This window comes from Bufo bufo, chromosome 2 (genome assembly GCF_905171765.1).
Source record: "Bufo bufo chromosome 2, aBufBuf1.1, whole genome shotgun sequence".
Classification (NCBI taxonomy): Eukaryota; Metazoa; Chordata; class Amphibia; order Anura; family Bufonidae; genus Bufo; species Bufo bufo.
Genome location: NC_053390.1, coordinates 633,868,641 through 633,886,131, shown reverse-complemented (window position 1 = coordinate 633,886,131; position 17,491 = coordinate 633,868,641). Strand labels below are relative to the sequence as shown.

Below are 17,491 nucleotides of genomic sequence, written 5' to 3'. Positions count from 1 at the left end.
AAACCCATCAGAGAGATAGCAAAAACATTAGGCCTGGCCAAAACAACTGTTTGCAACATTCTTAAAAATAAGGAACGCATCGGTGAGCTCAGCAACACCAAAAGACCCAGAAGACCACAGAAAACAACTGTGGTGGATGACCGAAGAATTCTTTCCCTGGTGAAGAAAACACCCTTCACAACAGTTGGCCAGATCAAGAACACTCTCCAGGAGGTAGGTGTATGTGTGTCAAAGTCAACAATCAAGAGTTCACCAGAGTGAATGCAGAGGGTTCACCACAAGATGTAAACCATTGGTGAGCCTCAAAAACAGGAAGGCCAGATTAGAGTTTGCCAAACGACATCTAAAAAAGCCTTCACAGTTCTGGAACAACATCCTATAGACAGATGAGACCAAGATCAACTTGTACCAGAGTGATGGGAAGAGAAGAGTATGGAGAAGGAAAGGAACTGCTCATGATCCTAAGCATACCACCTCATCAGTGAAGCATGGTGGTGGTAGTGCCATGGCATGGGCATGTATGGCTGCTAATGGAACTGGTTCTCTTGTATTTATTGATGATGTGACTGCTGACAAAAGCAGCAGGATGAATTCTGAAATGTTTCGGGCAATATTATCTGCTCATATTCAGCCAAATGCTTCAGAACTCATTGGACGGCGCTTCACAGTGCAGATGGACAATGACCCAAAGCATACTGCAAAAGCAACCAAAGAGTTTTTCAAGGGAAGTGGAATGTTATGCAATGGCCAAGTCAATCACCTGACGTGAATCTGATTGAGCATGCATCTCACTTGCTGAAGACAAAACTGAAGGGAAAATGCCCCAAGAACAAGCAGGAACTGAAGACAGTTGCAGTAGAGGCCTGGCAGAGAATCACCAGGGATGAAACCCAGTGTCTGGTGATGTCTATGCGTTCCAGACTTCAGGCTGTAATTGACTACAAAGGATTTGCAACCAAGTATTGAAAAGTGAAAGTTTGATTTATGATTATTATTCTGTCCCATTACTTTTGGTCCCTTAACAAGTGGGAGGCACATATGCAAACTGTTGTAATTCCTACACCGTTCACCTGATTTGGATGTCAATCTCCTCAAATTAAAGCTGACAGTCTGCAGTTAAAGCAGATCTTGTTTGTTTCATTTCAAATCCATTGTGGTGGTGTATAGAGCCAAAAATGTTAGAATTGTGTCGATGTCCCAATATTTATGGACCTGACTGGATATAACCAGAATTTATCCACAGACTGCAGAAAAATCCTCAGCGGGACTTCACACGTAAATTGACCTGTGGTGTGGATTATTAATCCGCAGGATAAGGCTACATGCTCACGACCAAATGTGTTTTGCGGTCTGCAAATCCGCAAAAAAAAAAAACAATGACATCCGTATGCCATCCGTTGTTTTTTTTTTTTGTGTATCCATTGTAACTATGCCTAAAATGGACAAGAATAGGACATGTTCTTTTTTTTTTTTGCGGGGCTACGAAACAGACATACGGATGCGGATAGCACACGGTGTGCTGTCCGCATTTTTTGCAGACCCATTGAAATGAATGGGTCTGCATCCTATCCGCAAAAAAAACGGAACTGACACCGAAAAAAAATACGTTCGTGTGCATGAGGCCTTACACTGCGGATTTCTCCCTTTGCAGTGAACTGTGGGAATTCTGCTGTAAAACCGCAGCAATTATACTACAAATTCCACAACAAAGACCATTTTTTTGGAGATTTTCTGCTGAGGAACATCTGCAATGTTTTAAGGCGTTTTCAAGGATTCGTATATTGATGACCTATCCTCATGATAGGTCATCGATATCCAAATGTGGGAGCCTCTGCTGATGAGCTGTTTGAAGAGGTCACAGCGCTCTTGTGAGGCCAGTGATGTCACATGGTCTGTGTGCAGTTTAGTTCCATTCAAGTGAATGGGGCTGAGCTGTAATACTGAGCACAGCTGCTGTATAATGTGAGGAGCCCACCGATCAGATATTGATCATTTAGGGCTCGTTCACACGACCGTATGTCTTTTTCAGTCTTTTGCAGGCCGTTTTTCCCGGATCCGTTTTTCTTTTCAATAGTGTTTCCGGTTCAGTTTCGTTTTTCCGTATGACATATACAGTATACAGTAATTACATAGAAAAAAATTGGGCTGGGTATAAAATGTTCAATAGATGGTTCCACAAAATCGGTACATTCCGTATGTCTTCAGTTTTTTTGCGGACCCATTGACTTGAATGGAGCCACGGAACGTGATTTGCGGGCAATAATAGGAAATGTTCTATCTTTCAACGGAACGGAAATACAGAAACGGAATGCATTGAAATGAATGGTTCCGTATACGGAACGCAAAAAACGTTTGTGTGAACGAGCCCTTATCTTGAGGATAGGTCATCAGTACAGGAGTCCCAGCAAGACCCCTTCAGTACCATCTGGACATAACCTAAAAGTGGCACAAATTACTTGATAAATTCCCCATTGAATCACTTACACTCCTTGTGGCTGCTGAAAAGCTGTTAACAGCGGCTCCGGCAAGATGGCTGCTCCTAAAACGGAATAGAAAAAAAGTATCTGGTTTGAATCCGTAACAAAATTGCATTGGAAAGGATGAAATCCGCTGTGCATCCGCATCAAAATTCTCAAGACATGCAGATTTTGTGGCGGATTTGTCCATAGCGGAAAACTACAATATGTGTGAGGACACCCTAATGCTTTATTTCCCCAGTGATCGTGTGTCATAATTGAACAGATGCTGCTATGTTTTCTAGTACACTGAACATACGTGTTTTATCCCCCGTCATGGCTGCATAACCTATCTGACAACTTTTTGCACTTAAAGAGGTTTTCCAGGCTCCTGACATTGATGACCTGTGATTAACCCCTAGCTGGGTCTTTAAAGATGGTGCCCGCTCTGCTCAGAGGTGCCTGCTGTTTCTCATAGCAGACACCTGTCGCTAATGTCCGCAACCGGCGGTAATGCCTGACCACGGGATCTGAGCGTGTGAAACACTGGAAGTGCGCGCTTCCGGAGATGCTCCGGCTCCCCTGTGTGGCGATCGGAGGAGCCGGAGCTTGTGTGCAGCAGCCCCTGTCTTTGTGAATAGTATTTCCTATGGAGCCCTTGCCTGTAATAGGGCTCCATAGGAAACTAGCAATTTTCTCATAGACTCCAATGCTAGTGAATTGGAGTCTATGAGAATAGCAATCTAATGATTGCTTGTGATAGTTCCCTATGGGATATAAAAAAAGTGTAAAAAAAAAAAAAGGGTTCAATAAAATATTCAAATCACCCCCCTATCCACCCAAAAAATTCAATAGATCTAAAAAATGTTTTTAAAAATACGCATCATGGGTATCGCCATGTGCAAAAACATCCATAGTATAAAAATATCTTCCCCATACGGCAAACAGTGAAACCGAAAAAAGCGTCAAAATGGCCGATTTGCCGTTTTTGGTGGCTTCATTTCGTACCAAAAAATTAAATAAAAGTGATCAAAAAGTCAGACACATCCCAGAATGGTATCAATGAAAAGATCAGATTGCCCCGCAAAAAATGAGCCCCCATACAGCCCTATATACATAATTACAAAATAATTATAGGGGTCAAAATATGGCGAGGAAAAAATAAAACAGATTTTTTCCCCCAACTTTTTAATTTTTTTTATCACTATCAAAATGCAAGAAAGCCCATACATATAATTCGTGCAGACCTGTAGAATGAAAGTTACTGGTCAGTTTTATCGAATGTCGTAAATAAAAAACCCGTAAAACTGTGGTGGAATTTTTTCCCCTCTTCCCACGGCATCATATGCAATATTAAATGGTGGCGTTGGAAAGTACAACTTGTCCCGCAAAAAAACAAGCCCTCATACGGCTTATGTGAACCGAATAATATAAAAGTTATGGCCTTGGGAAGGCAGGGAGCACAAAACGCAAAAAACCTCCAGGGTAGAAAGGGTTGTCAGAGTGGAGGCGGGCCTGGGCTCCTTCATACCAAAAGAACGCCCCTATGGGCACCTTACTTGGCTCATTTACATACCAAACAAACTGTTTTCAGAAGATACAAAACCCCAATCTTTGAAACAAAGGTTGACTTGGATATTAAAGTGGTCGTCACTTCAGTAAATAGCATTTATCAGGTAGAGAAAGTTAATACAAGGCACTTACTAATGTATTGTGATTGTCCATATTGCCTCCTTTGCTGGCTGGATTCATTTCTCCATCACATTATACACTGCTCGTTTCCATGGTTACAGACCACCCTGTAATCCAGCAGTGGTGGTCGTACGTGCACAATATAGGACTAGGCGCTGGGACCATGGGAGCGCACATAGGCTGGCGCTTTTTTCTCTAGTGTGCACGTACGACCACCACTGCTGGATTACAGGGTGGGCTGTAACCATGGAAACGAGCAGTGTATAATGTGATGGAGAAATGAATCCAGCCAGCAAAGGAGGCAATATGGACAATCACAATACATTAGTAAGTGCCTTGTAATAACTTTCTCTACATGATGCATGCTATTTGCTGAAGTGACATAATGAGACCGGTAGAACTACTTTTCTCTGGTGGATGCAGGAGCTGACTACACACGTGGTTTGTTAGTAGTCTGTAACCATGGATACACGTACATTTTACATTTAGTTTTTTTTTTTTTCCTTTTCACCAACGCCAGCATTGGCAGGCCCTTGGTTCTGACTTGGGTCTAGCGGAAAGAGAAGACGGTGCTCGGTGTTGTAGCCGCTTCTTCCCCGTGTCAGAGGCGGTGAGGGCAGCACTTCCTGTGTGGCTGTGTGAGAGGCGGAAGGATCGTGCGCGGAGCCCCAGTCTTCCTGTGGGCTGCGGAAGGATCTGCAGTCTCTCCGCCCCCTGCACACACGCACTGTGTGTCTGTAACCCCGCTTCCTCCTCTAGGCTGCTGCTGTGACTCAATGTGAAGCACAAGCTCCCGGATAAACATGGCGACGTCGCTGCACGAAGGACCGACCAACCAGCTGGATCTGCTTATCAGAGCCGGTAAAGCCATGATCGGGCATGCATGCGTTTGCAGGGGATCGCGGGCAGCGCTGGTGAGCATGCACCGCCTGCCCCGGCCCAGTGTGCTGGGCACTGGCTGGGATGGAAGGGGGTGGGATCCAGCTGCGCACGTTGCAGGGAGTGATCACCTTGGCTGGGCACACTGCTGAGGGGGTGAGGACGTGGAGGCCGAGCAGGCGGCCGCGGGAACCAGGAAGTGTGTGCTTGTTGTGTGCTGCCACGCTGCCTGCCCTGACACTTGTCATACAGATGGCGGGCTGCCTCCCGGTGCTGAGCGCAGGTGGCCGGCTGCTGCATACCTCGTACACCGCTCTGAAAGTCACGCACGGACCCTTGCTGGTGGGAGCTGCGTTACTGCAGGCAGCCGCTGAGCGGCTTTTTCGTGTTGATGACGGGAATATTTTTTGCATTTTTATATATTTTTTTATGTAACCTTAAAAAAAAAAAAAACCCCGTTCATAGCGGAAGCGCAGAGATCAAACGGGCAGGAGGGTCGGATGATGGACAGCAGCCGCCTGCCAATCCGCTCCCAGGGATGGTTCGAAATGTGAGCGCTAGCCAATGGGCGTGCGGCAGAGAGGACGGGCCGCGGGCCAATGGGCGCTTAGGACGGCTTTGATTGGCAGCGGAGTGTGAGCTCACAATGCGGATGGAATTGGAGGGAAGAGAAGAGATGTAAACACGGAAGTAAGGGGCGGGGCTTCAGCACCTGGGACACTGCAGCCTGTGAGACACGTGAGGGCTGCGCGCTGTGTGCTGGGCTCCTGCTGTCACGTGACCTGGCGCAGTGTGCCCGAGTGCAAGTCACAAATGGTTGTGGGGTATTCTGTTGTGTCCCCCCCCACGGCCTTCCTCTGCAGGTCTGGAGTCTGTTTCCAGTAGGGTCCCCATTTTATAATCGCTTCAGGCAGGATGCCTTCCACAAATGGAGTCAAATAATAAAGCAATGTGTCACAATTGTTTGGTGGTGGTGGTTCAGTTTTGTGAAGAAACTGTGTAAGGCCTCATGCACACGACTGTTCCGTTTTTTGCAGATCCGCAAAACACGGATTGCGGAACGGGCGCCCCATTGTAGACATGCCTATTCTTGTCCGCAAAACTGATAAGAATAGGACCGGTTACATATATAGATTTATTTATTTTTTGCAGGGCCTCGGAACGGGGCAACGGATGCGGACAGCACACGGAGTGCTGTCTGCATCTTTTGCGGCCCCATTGAAGTGAATGGCTTCGCACCTGAGCTGCACCAGAACAGCGGCCGTGTGCATGAGGCCTAAGGGTGGGCTCACACATCGAGCGTTCGCTCTTTCAGGTCTTGTAATCCGCACTCAAATTCCATTGCAGAGTACAGTATCGATGTAAGAAATCCATGGCTCCATCGGCGCCAAAGTGAAATCTGCACGGATATTCACACTGGTTTACCTGCGGATAAAAGGCTCTGTGTGAACTCACCCTAAGGAGTCAGTGAAAGTAGAAAGGTACGCCTCTCCTGACAGGTCTGTAGTGACTACTTGCATCCCCCATGTAATAACCACTCTGGAGCTTCTGCTCTTATGTCTCTATGTTGTGCCAGTCCTTTATTATTCCCTCTAGTTAGGAATGAGCTCAGCAGTCTGCAATGAAGGTCCAGATGGGTGTTACCAGTTAAGGGTGTGTCCTCTCCTTTGACAGCACAGGTTGGAGCCTGTGCAAGGACACCCATCTGTAGCTTCATTGCAAACTGGTAGCAATTCATTCATAACTTCTAGGAGGAATAATAAAGGAATAGCACAACATAGTCGAAGAATAGATGCTCTACAATCATTATTAGGGTACATTCACACGACCGTATTATTTTTTTCCGCATCCGTTACGCATTTTGCGGAATAGAAGCGGACCCATTCATTCCTATGGGTGAATAAAATGTGCGGACAACATTCAGTATGTTGTCCGCATCCGTGTGTCCGCATTTCTATTCTGCAAAAATATGAAGCATGTCCTACTATTGTCTGTACAGATCGGTCCGCAGCACCATTCAAGTCAATGGATCCGCAAATTGCTGATGACATACGGAATGGTTTCCGTATGTCATCCGTTCTTTGCAGATCCGTTTCCTTATTTTTGAAGGCCTTAATTTTTTTCCCTGTATCTTTTTTATTTTTTCCTTCCGTTTTTTGCGGACCGCAAAAAACGGTAGACATACGGAAGCCATTTGTCCGCAAAATGCGGACACGGTTCCGTTATTTTGCGGACTGCAAATCGGAAAGGATTACACACGGTCGTGTGAATGTACCCTTACACAGGTAATGCAAGTAGTTACTAAAACAGACATGTCAGGAGAGGTGTCTGATTGGTGGGGGGTCCAACTCCCAGTCCACCGGTCATCTCAAGAGGCTGCGGCACTCTGGTGAGTGGCACAGCCTTCTCATAGTTTACCAACCACAGCGCCATCCTTTGGGTTGTGGCTGTGCTTGGTATTGCAGCTCAGCACCATTTAATTCAATGGGACATGCACCTAGACCATGTCACCCATGAACATGGCGATATTGGCTTAGGAAAAGGCCGTGGCGCTAACCAGAGTGCCCAAGCTTTTTCAAACAGCTGATTGGCGGAGGTTTCAGGAGTCGGATCCCCACCTATCAGATACTGATGACTTAGGCCTCATGCACACGAACATTGTTTGTTTCTGTGTCCGTTCCGTTTTTCTTTTGCGGATAGGATGCGGACCCATTCATTTCAATGGGTCCGCAAAAAACGCGGACAGCACACCGTGTGCTGTCCGCATCAATATGTCCGTTCCGTTGCCCCGCAAAAAAAATAGTGCATGTCCTATTTTTTTCTAGTTTGCGGACAAGGATAGGCATTATTACAATGGCTCCGCAAAAAAAAAACGGATGCCATACGGAACGTCATCCGTTCTTTTTGCGGACCGCAAAACACATACGGTCGTGTGCATGTAGCCTTATCCTGAGGATAGGTCTTCAGTGTAAAACACTTGGAAAACCTCTTCAAGGACTCTGAGCCTCATCAGTAAATCAGACTCGGAGGTCAATGGGTGCGTTGTGTTAGAGGACGTGTAGGGTATACAGTATTTTAGGCAGTTGTCTAATTTTCTTTTAGTTGCTTCTGTTAAAGCAGTGATGCCCAACCTGCATCCCTCCAGCTGTTGCAAAACTCCCAGCATGCCTGGACAGCTATCAGCCTACAGCAGGGCATGGTGGGAGTTGTACTTTTACAACAGCTGGAGGGCCGCAGGTTGAGCATGCTCCCTGCACTACTTTGTGTTGTCGAGTGCACAGGATGGTAAAGCTGGAGATAACGGGGGAATTCACAAAGAGCGGTGTTTCATACGGCTTTAAGGGGTTGTGCAGGGGTTTTATATTGATAACTAGGGGTGAGCCAACTTGTGTTTCAAGTTCAGCGTACAAGGTTCAAGTTATCTAAGGCTACTTTCACACTAGCGTTTTAGTTTTCCGGTATTGAGTTCCGTCATAGGTTCTCGATACCAGGAAAAAAACTCTTCCGTTTTGTCCCTATTCATTGTCAATGGGGAAGAAACTGAACAGAACGGAATGCTCCAAAATGCATTCAGTTCCGTCCTCACACCGGAGAGCAAACCGCAACATGTCGTCGTTTTCTTTCCTTCCTGGGATGCGGAGCAAGATGGATCCGGCATGACCATCAATGCAAGTCAGTGGGGACGGATCCGTTTTCTCTGACACAATCTGACACAATAGAAAACGGATCCGTCCCCCATTGACTTTCAATGGAGTTCATGACGGATCCGTCTTGGCTATGTTAAAGATATTACAACCGGATCCGTTCATGACGGATGCAGGCGATTGTATTATCAGTAACGGAAGCGTTTTTGCTGAACCATGATGGATCCAGTAAAAACGCTAGTGTGAAAGTAACCTTAGTCTGGTATGGATTCCGCTACCACAGACTATAACTTATGATCCATGGTGACGGAATTCTTAGATAAGCCGAACCTTGATAACCTATCCTCAGGAGGCGATCTGACACCCAGCTATCGGATGAGGAGGTGGCGCTCCTTCCTGGTCATTACACGTGGTAGCGGCAGTGATATGTGATGACAAGTACTCGCTCCATTCCAGTGAATACTTGTAGTTACACTCGCTTCCGAAATGACGGGCGGGCGATGAAGAGATGATTGGTGGGCGTTCCGGGCGTCAGACCTTCAACAATCCGGATAGGACTTCACTAGAAGACCCCTGCACAACCCTTCAACTTTGTCTACATGATAAATGCCATTTGCTGAAGTGAGTTCACAGATCAGCAGCTCTCGCAGTTGTGAGACTACAACTCCCAGCACACACACTTGCTCCTATAAAAGTGAATGGAGCATGTTAGGAGTTGTAGATTCACAACAGATGAAGTGCCCAGTTTCTCCCCTCCGGGGTCCGCAGCTGTGGGTGTAGTGTATATGTGGTATGACTACATGCTGCTCTTTATCCTCTGTGGCACGGGGATTTCAGTGTAAGCCTTTGTGCACTCCGTCTTCACTGTAACACCCTTCTTAGGCCTCATGCACACGTCCATTGTGTGTTTTGCAGTCTGCAAATTACGGATCCGCAAAACACGGATGGAACTCCACGGACAGCCATTGATATAACTGCCTATTCTTGTCCGCAAAACGGACAAGAATAGGACAGGTTATATATTTTTTTTTTCGGACCACGGAACGGAGCAACGAATGCGGACAGCACACTGAGTGCTGTCCGCATCTTTTGCGGCCCTATTGAAGTGAGTGGGTCCGCATCCAAGCCGCAAAAAACTGCGGCTTGGAGGCGGACCAAAACAACGGTCGTGTGCATGAGGCCTTACTGCCATCCATCCGCAATATGGCCACATGCATCTGCAGAACATACAGGTACGCGCCTGGCCCCGTAGAAGTGAATGGGTCGGTGTGCTGTCTGCCCAAAAATGCAGATGAGAAATCTGGTCGTGTGCATGAAGCCTGGAGACGCCGGTTTTTCAGCTTTTGTGGACTTTCATCATGGCACATCCATCAGGATAAGTGGCTCCTCATTGCTGAAGGACATGCAGAGGATCAGCTCGTCTTCCATAGCCCCGGGCCGGACAGCCATTGCCCACACAGTTTCCTTTTTATTGTTCGGTGATTGATATCAATGTGATGCAAGTGCGTGGATTGTTTGTGGGGAGCTGGAGTCTCCTATGGTGGTAATAGAGCGTCTGGTAAGGGTGCAGGGGAGGTCTTGGGTCCCAGGGGCCCCTAGTGCTCATATTCAGTACTGTGTGTGATTGACTGTGCTCTATAACATATTATTAAAGGGCTTGTCCCGTTCTTGAAAAGCAGTATAAAAAAAACACTACTCGCTGCTGAGCTCCGCTTCCGATCCAGCAGGGATGCTCCTCCTCCAATCTTTATTTACATGCCCCCATCGATAATGTGCCATACTTCTTGTAGTCCGCAAATCCGGATTCCGGCAGTGTGCCTCCTGCCACTGTCACAATGCCTGTTGTTGTCCACAAAACGGACAAGAATTGGACATGTTCTATTTGTTGTGGGACGGACATAGGGATGTGGACACCACATGGTGGGCCGTCCGTGTTTTTAGTGGCCCCATTGCAATGAATGGGTCTGCATCTAAGGCTACTTTCACACTGGCGTTTCTGGGTCCGCTTGTGAGATCTGTTTCAGGGCTCTCACAAGTGGCCCAAAACGGATCAGTTCAGCCCCAATGCATTCTGAATGGATAAGGATCCGTTCAGAATGCATCCCTTTGGCAGCGTTTTGTCTCCGTTCCGTTTTTTAGACGGTCACTAAAATGCAGCTTGCAGCGTTTTGGTGACCGTCTGACTATGCGGAGCCTAACGGATCCGTCCTGACTTACAATGCAAGTCAATGGGGATGGATCCGTTTGACGTTGACACAGTATGGTGCTATTGAAAACGGATCCGTCCCCCATTGACTTTCAATGTAAGTCAGGGCGGATCCGTTTTGACTTAGACTTTTTTTGAAAGAATAATGCAAACGGATCCGTTATTAACGGATACAAGCGGTTGCATTATTCGTGCGGATCCGTCTGTGCAGATACAAGACGGATCCGCACAAAACACAAGTGTGAAAGTACCCTAATCTGCAAAAAATACAATGAAAAAAAAAATATAAAAAATTACGGCCGTGTGCATGAGCCCTTACCAAGTGGCCGGATTACTGGCATCTTGTAAACAGACTGGAGCGGCGAGTAGCGGGTTTTATTTTTTATTTTTCCCAGGAACCAGACAACCCCCTTGAACTAATATTGGATGCTATCATTGTGACCAAAGCCAATTTCAAACGAGCATATTCAGTGTGAGAAATTCGTTTGAGTATGTCAGGTCTTTTCCGTCCTGAATGCTGCTCCTATGACACGGACCCCCACGGCATTATAATGATTTACTGCCTGACCTCAGTGACCTGTGCTGACGGCATTATGTGAGTACAGTTCATTAGAGCAAAGGTCAGGCAGGAACACACAGCATTATAAATCATTGTAATGCCGAGGGTCATGTCATAGGAGCAGCATTCAGGACAGGAAGTACCTCTGCCACATGGAGCGCATTTCTCACACTGAATATGCTCGGCCTAAGGCCTCATGCACACGACCGTATTTTGTTTCCGTGTCCGATCCGTTTTTTTTTTTTTGCGGATAGGATGCGGACCCATTAATTTCAATGGGTCCGCAAAAAACGCGGACAGCACACAGTGTGCTGTCCGCATCAGTATGGCCCCTTTCACACGGGCGAGTATTCCACGCGGAAGCGATGCGTGAGTTGAACGCATTGCACCAGCACTGAATCCCGACCCTTTCATTTCTATGGGGCTGTGCACACGAGCGGTGATTTTCACGCATCACTTGTGCGTTGTGTGAAAATCGCAGCATGCTCTATATTCTGCGTTTTTCACGCAACGTAGGCCCCATAGAAGTGAATGGGGTTGCGTGAAGATCGCAAGCAAGTGCGGATGCGGTGCGATTTTCATGCACGGTTGCTAGGAGACGATCGGGATGGAGACCCGATCATTATTATTTTCCCTTATAACATGGTTATAAGGGAAAATAATAGCATTCTGAATACAGAATGCATAGTAAACTAGTGCTGGAGGGGTTAATTTTTTTTTAAACTCACCTTAGTCCACTTGATCGCGCTGCCGTCTTCTCGTCTGTTTCCTCCTTTGCTGAACAGGACCTGTGGTGAGCATTCATTGCAGGAACAGGACCTGTGGTGACGTCACTCCGGTCATCACATGGTCCATCACATGATCTTTTACCATGGTGATGGATCATGTGATGACCGGAGTGACGTCACCACAGGTCCTGTTCAGCAAAGAAGGAGACAGACGAGAAGCCGGCAGCGCGATCAAGTGGACTAAGGTGAGTTAAAAAAATTTAACCCCTCCAGCGCTATTTTACTATGCATTCTGTATTCAGAATGTATTATTTTCCCTTATAACATGGTTATAAGGGAAAATAATACAATCTACATAACCCCGATTTGGGTACCAAACATGCATGATTTTTCTCACACGAGTGCAAAACGCATTACAATGTTTTGCACTCGCGCGGAAAAATCACGCGTGTTCCCGCAACGCACCCGCACCTTTTCCTGCGACGCCCGTCTGAAAGAGGCCTATGTCCGTTCCGTTGCTCCGCCAAAAAAATAGTGCATGTCCTATTTTTTTTCTAGTTTGCGGACAAGGATAGGCATTATTACAATAGATCAGCAAAAAAAAACGATGCCATACGGAACGTCATCTGTTTTTTTTGCGGACCACAAAACACATACAGTCGTGTGCATATAGCCTAAGGGTGTATTCACACTGCAGATTAACTTGATGGAAGCCAAGTGTCCTTTGCATGGAATAGTAGTCTTCTGTGCTACTATCCAGTAAAGAAAAAACATCTAGCACGCAGAAGTATAGTTTAGAACTGGACCCTATTGGTGAATGTGTGCCTCTACAGTGGAATACGTTTGGGGGATTGGTTGGGAAATCCATCTGACATGCAACGGACAGACACTGCAAAACGCAGTGTGAATGACCCCTTATAAAGCGTGGTTACTATGTCCATTGTATGGGGCTTGGTGGCGGTTCAGCAGTTGTTTAGCGTACTTCCAGGCAGTACAGACTGCTTTCCCCACGAGCCACTTTCACACGATCAATATCTGTAATCGGAATCCAGGAGAGGAACCTACAGAGAAAGATAAAACTATACCGGAAATATTTGCACCTTTTGGACTCTCTTTCGCGAGGCAAAGCAGAGGATTGCGGAGCGGTGGCTTATGGCCACGGTGGTGCCCAGAAGTGGAATACATGTCTCTTCTCGCTGCCGCTCCACAATCCTCAGTGCTGCCTCCCACTGAGATGTATGGGAGGCAGAAAGGACACTGCTGCCGGCAGGTTTCTCGGAGGGATATCGCCGGCCACACCAAATGGAGCGAGCTTGTGATTTATTTTTATTTTTTTGTGACTCAGTGATAATTCTGGAATTAAACTAATTAACACCGCCAACCGCACTGACTTTTCAAATCTGGAGTGAGTGTTGCAAAAAGTAACCCCATAAAAGTCGCAAAAGCCTGTATTGTGACTTTTTGAAGCCAGAATTCTACGGTGCAGGGCGTCATAAATTCCAAAATTAGGCGAATACGTTTTCTTTAATTTCACCACAGAAAGCCGCACTGTGCCAGAACCGTTAGTGGCATTGTCACTAATCGTGTTGGAGGATTATCACTTCATATTGTGTGTTTCCAGAAATAAACCCGCAGCTCCTGCATGTGCCCTGAGCTGGAGACTTGTGGTTATCCTGAAGGCTTATAGTAGGGTTCACAAAAGACAAAGTCGATTCGGTGAGATCTGTCACTTTTATGACTAGCTGATAAATGGTGGCTGGCATTCCTACAGGTGCTTGTGTGCCCGGCATTGACTTTTCTCTATGGTTCTGCTGCCAGGCTATCTGGCATGTGTGCAGGACAGTTGTACATTGCAGCATTGTGCCCTCGTGTTGCTTCTCTGGCTGTAGATGCAGTTTAGAAATACAAGTCACGTTTACTCCATGGGTGAGGGCTGTGCCAGTGTCTGGAGTGGCACATTCCTGGCTCCTCCCTCAGCCTGTGTTTGGCATTGTGATATCCATAGAAACACCCACTGGTGACTAGGAGCAGACTTGAATATTCTTGGCTGCCTGCCAGATGTGGCGGCTTTTTTGTGAAGGCTTTAACTGCTTGTTATCCTGTCTGCGGTGTGATGTGTTCTCAGTGCACTCTCCAGCAGGAGTCCTCCCGTCATTACTGTTGGCGGTGTGATGTGTTCTCGGTGCAGTCTTCAGTAGGAGTCCTCCAGTCATTACTGTCGGCGGTGTGATGTGTTCTTGGTGTAGTCTTTAGTAGGAGTCCTCCAGTCATTACTGTCGGCGGTGTGATGTGTTCTTGGTGCAGTCTTTAGTAGGAGTCCTCCAGTCATTACTGTCGGCTGTGTGATGTGTTCTCAGTGCACTCTCCAGCAGGAGTCCTCCCGTCTTTACTGTCGGCTGTGTGATGTGTTCTCAGTGCACTCTCCAGCAGGAGTCCTCCAGTCATTACTGTCGGCTGTGTGATGTGTTCTCAGTGCACTCTCCAGCAGGAGTCCTCCCATCTTTACTGTCGGCGGTGTGATGTGTTCTCAGTGCAGTATTTAGTAGGAGTCCTCCAGTCATTACTGTCGGCGGTGTGATGTGTTCTCAGTGCAGTATTTAGTAGGAGTCCTCCCGTCTTTACTGTCGGCGGTGTGATGTGTTCTCAGTGCACTCTCCAGCAAGAGTCCTCCCGTCTTTACTGTCGGCAGAGTGATGTTGAACATGCAGTCTGATCTGCTGCCAGCTGCTTACACAGTAGGAGCATTCAGTATGACCTGTGATTTGAGTTCATTGCTCTTTCTGTCCTTAGGAGTCCCAGTGGGTGATCCAGATTAATGACTGACAGCCGTCTCTGTATGGCTGGCAGTCACTGACAGGAGTCCAGTGGGCGGTCCTAAGCATAAAAAGAGCAGATATTTAAATGAATGAAATACAGTATATACAAAATCTTCTCTTGGAAACTAAATCAATCGGATTATCTCCTCCTGTCTATATCATTGTCTGTCAGTTCCACTATATTTTCATAGTGACAGGTTCCCTTTAAAGTAACTGAAACCTCAGACCTGGGTCAGAAATCCTCTTGGACCATATTCTTTGGCAGCTGCTCTCATTTTTGTAGTGGCTTGAATACAAGGGAATATTAGATTGTTACCACTTGTGACCACACAGCAATGGTTCAGCGTTGATCTTTCATCCGTTGTGTCGGGGATATTATTTGGGGACATGCCAGTATTCTCGTCATACTCTACTTCACTTGTCACACAGTATAAATGTTGTCAGAATCCAGCCTGGTCGTCCACCATCTCTTTGTCAGTTGGTGTGGGTCGCCACGTTGCCTGCTTTGAGGTTGTTGTGCAGGAGGCATAAGAAAGGGTCACCTAAAGATAGGCGCAGGCACTGCTGGCTTGGAAGCGATCAGCTGTGTGCACATGTCCATAAATGGCCAGAGGAATTGGAGATGGCACCTTGCATCGGGAGTGGATGGGGGCAGCAGGTGCTAGCTGGCCTGCTCGCTTTAAACACTTTTTAGTGCCTTTCTGACAAAATGAACATCCTCCCCAGTTCTGTACAGCCTGTTACCTCGTATTGCTTTAGGATTTCTGCCCATGACACACTGTGCTATCCTCTGATCTATGCTTTCTTTAGCTTTTTATCCCCCTAGTATATGACTTGTCAGAAATAAGCTGTTAGTTCAAGCTTATGGTCCTTTTACTTATACCAGTTGGGAACAAACCATTTGTTCCCGATAATTGCCTGCTCGTCAGAGGAGGTGAGCTCTGTATTTACATGCAGCAGTCCCCTCCACTGTATGGGGACGAGAGATCACTCCAGCATTCACTCATCTCCTTGAAGATTCCTTGTTTCTGGACCGCAGATCTCTATTTACACAGGACAAGGTGCTGCCCATTAACAGCCATTTTGGTGTCCACCTCAAAGATGCTTTCACTGCATTTTTTTTCATTGATTGGTGGTACCTTTAGGCCCCTTTCACACGAGCGAGTTTTCCGCGTGGGTGCAATGCGTGACGTGAACGCATTGCACCCGCACTGAATCCGGACCCATAACATGGTTATAAGGGAAAATAATAGCATTCTTAATACAGAATGCATAGTACAATAAGGCTGGAGGGGTTAAAAAAAAAAAAATTGAACTCACCTTAATCCACTTGTTTGCGCTGCCGACATCTCTTCTGTCTTCTTCTTTGAGGAATAGGATCTTTGATGACGTCACTACGCTCATCACATGGTCCGTCACATGATCCATCACCATGGTAAAAGACCATGTAATGAGCCCAGTGACGTCATCAAAGGTCCTATTCCTCAAAGAAGAAGACAGAAGAGAAGCCGGGCTGCACGAACAAGTAGATTAAGGTGAGTTAAATTATTTTTTATTTTATTTTTTAACCCCTCCAGCCCTATTGTACTATGCATTCTGTATTCAGAATGCTATTCTATTCCCTTACACAACCTTGAACCCAAACCTGAACTTCTGTGAAGAAGTTCGGGTCTGGGTACCACATTCAGTTTTTTATCACTCGCGTGCAAAACACATTGCACCCACGTGATAAAAACTGAACAACAGACCGCAATCGTAGTCAAAACTGACTGCAATTGGGTACCTACTCGCGCGGGTTTGCCGCAACGCATCCGGGCCTTATCCGGACATGCTCGTCTGCAAGGGGCCTTATACAGAGCAATTATCAGGAATGAGCATTTCTACAAACACTCATTCCCAATAATTGGGCTAATATGAGTCGTGCAAAAGGTCCTTAGGCTACTTTCACACTTGCGTTTAGCTTTTCTGGTATTGATATCTGGCAGAGGATCGCAATACCGGAGGAAAACGCTTCCGTTTTGTGTCCCCATTCCTTACCCTCACACTGCGCACGCGCTGATTGTAAAATCTCCTTACCCTCACTACACAGCACGCTTCTCGTGCGCAGTGTGAGGGTAAGGAGATTTAACAAGACAAAAGACTGTCAGATCTCCTTACCCCTGAGAGCTCACGCGTGGTGTCCGTGTGCGTGTCCATGAGTCAACGCTCACTGTAATTTTACCTTACCGTGCGCTTGCGCGAAGGCGCCGTGCCGTGGTACTGCGCTTGCGTGGAGGCGCGCACACCCCTGGAAGTCACGTGGGGTAAGGGAATCTGACGAGGTAAGGTTTTCTGACAGAACACCGGATCCGTTTTCTCGGATACAATAGAAAACAGATCTGGCACCTATTGACTTGGTTTTAATGACAGATCCGTCATGCTAAACCAACCATGATAATACAAACGGATGCTACCGGATCAGGCACAAACGCAAGTGTGAAAGTAGCCTTAAAGGGGTTCTCCAGGAATTAA

At 46.7% G+C, this 17,491-nt stretch overlaps 1 protein-coding gene across 4 annotated transcripts in view; it reads left to right on the top strand.

Moving 5' to 3' along the window:
• Positions 1 to 17,491, top strand: part of ELF2 (E74 like ETS transcription factor 2) — a 109,374-nt gene that overhangs the window by 72,896 nt on the left and 18,987 nt on the right. Inside the window, exon 1 of one of the 4 annotated variants that reach the window (XM_040418458.1) lies at positions 4,853 to 5,009. The exons of the other annotated variants lie outside the window; for them this stretch is intronic. Within the exon in view, the coding sequence (XP_040274392.1) occupies positions 4,952 to 5,009 (58 nt within the window). The 5' untranslated portion in view covers positions 4,853 to 4,951. Of the gene's footprint in view, positions 1 to 4,852; positions 5,010 to 17,491 lie in introns of those variants that run through there. 4 annotated transcript variants of the gene reach the window in all.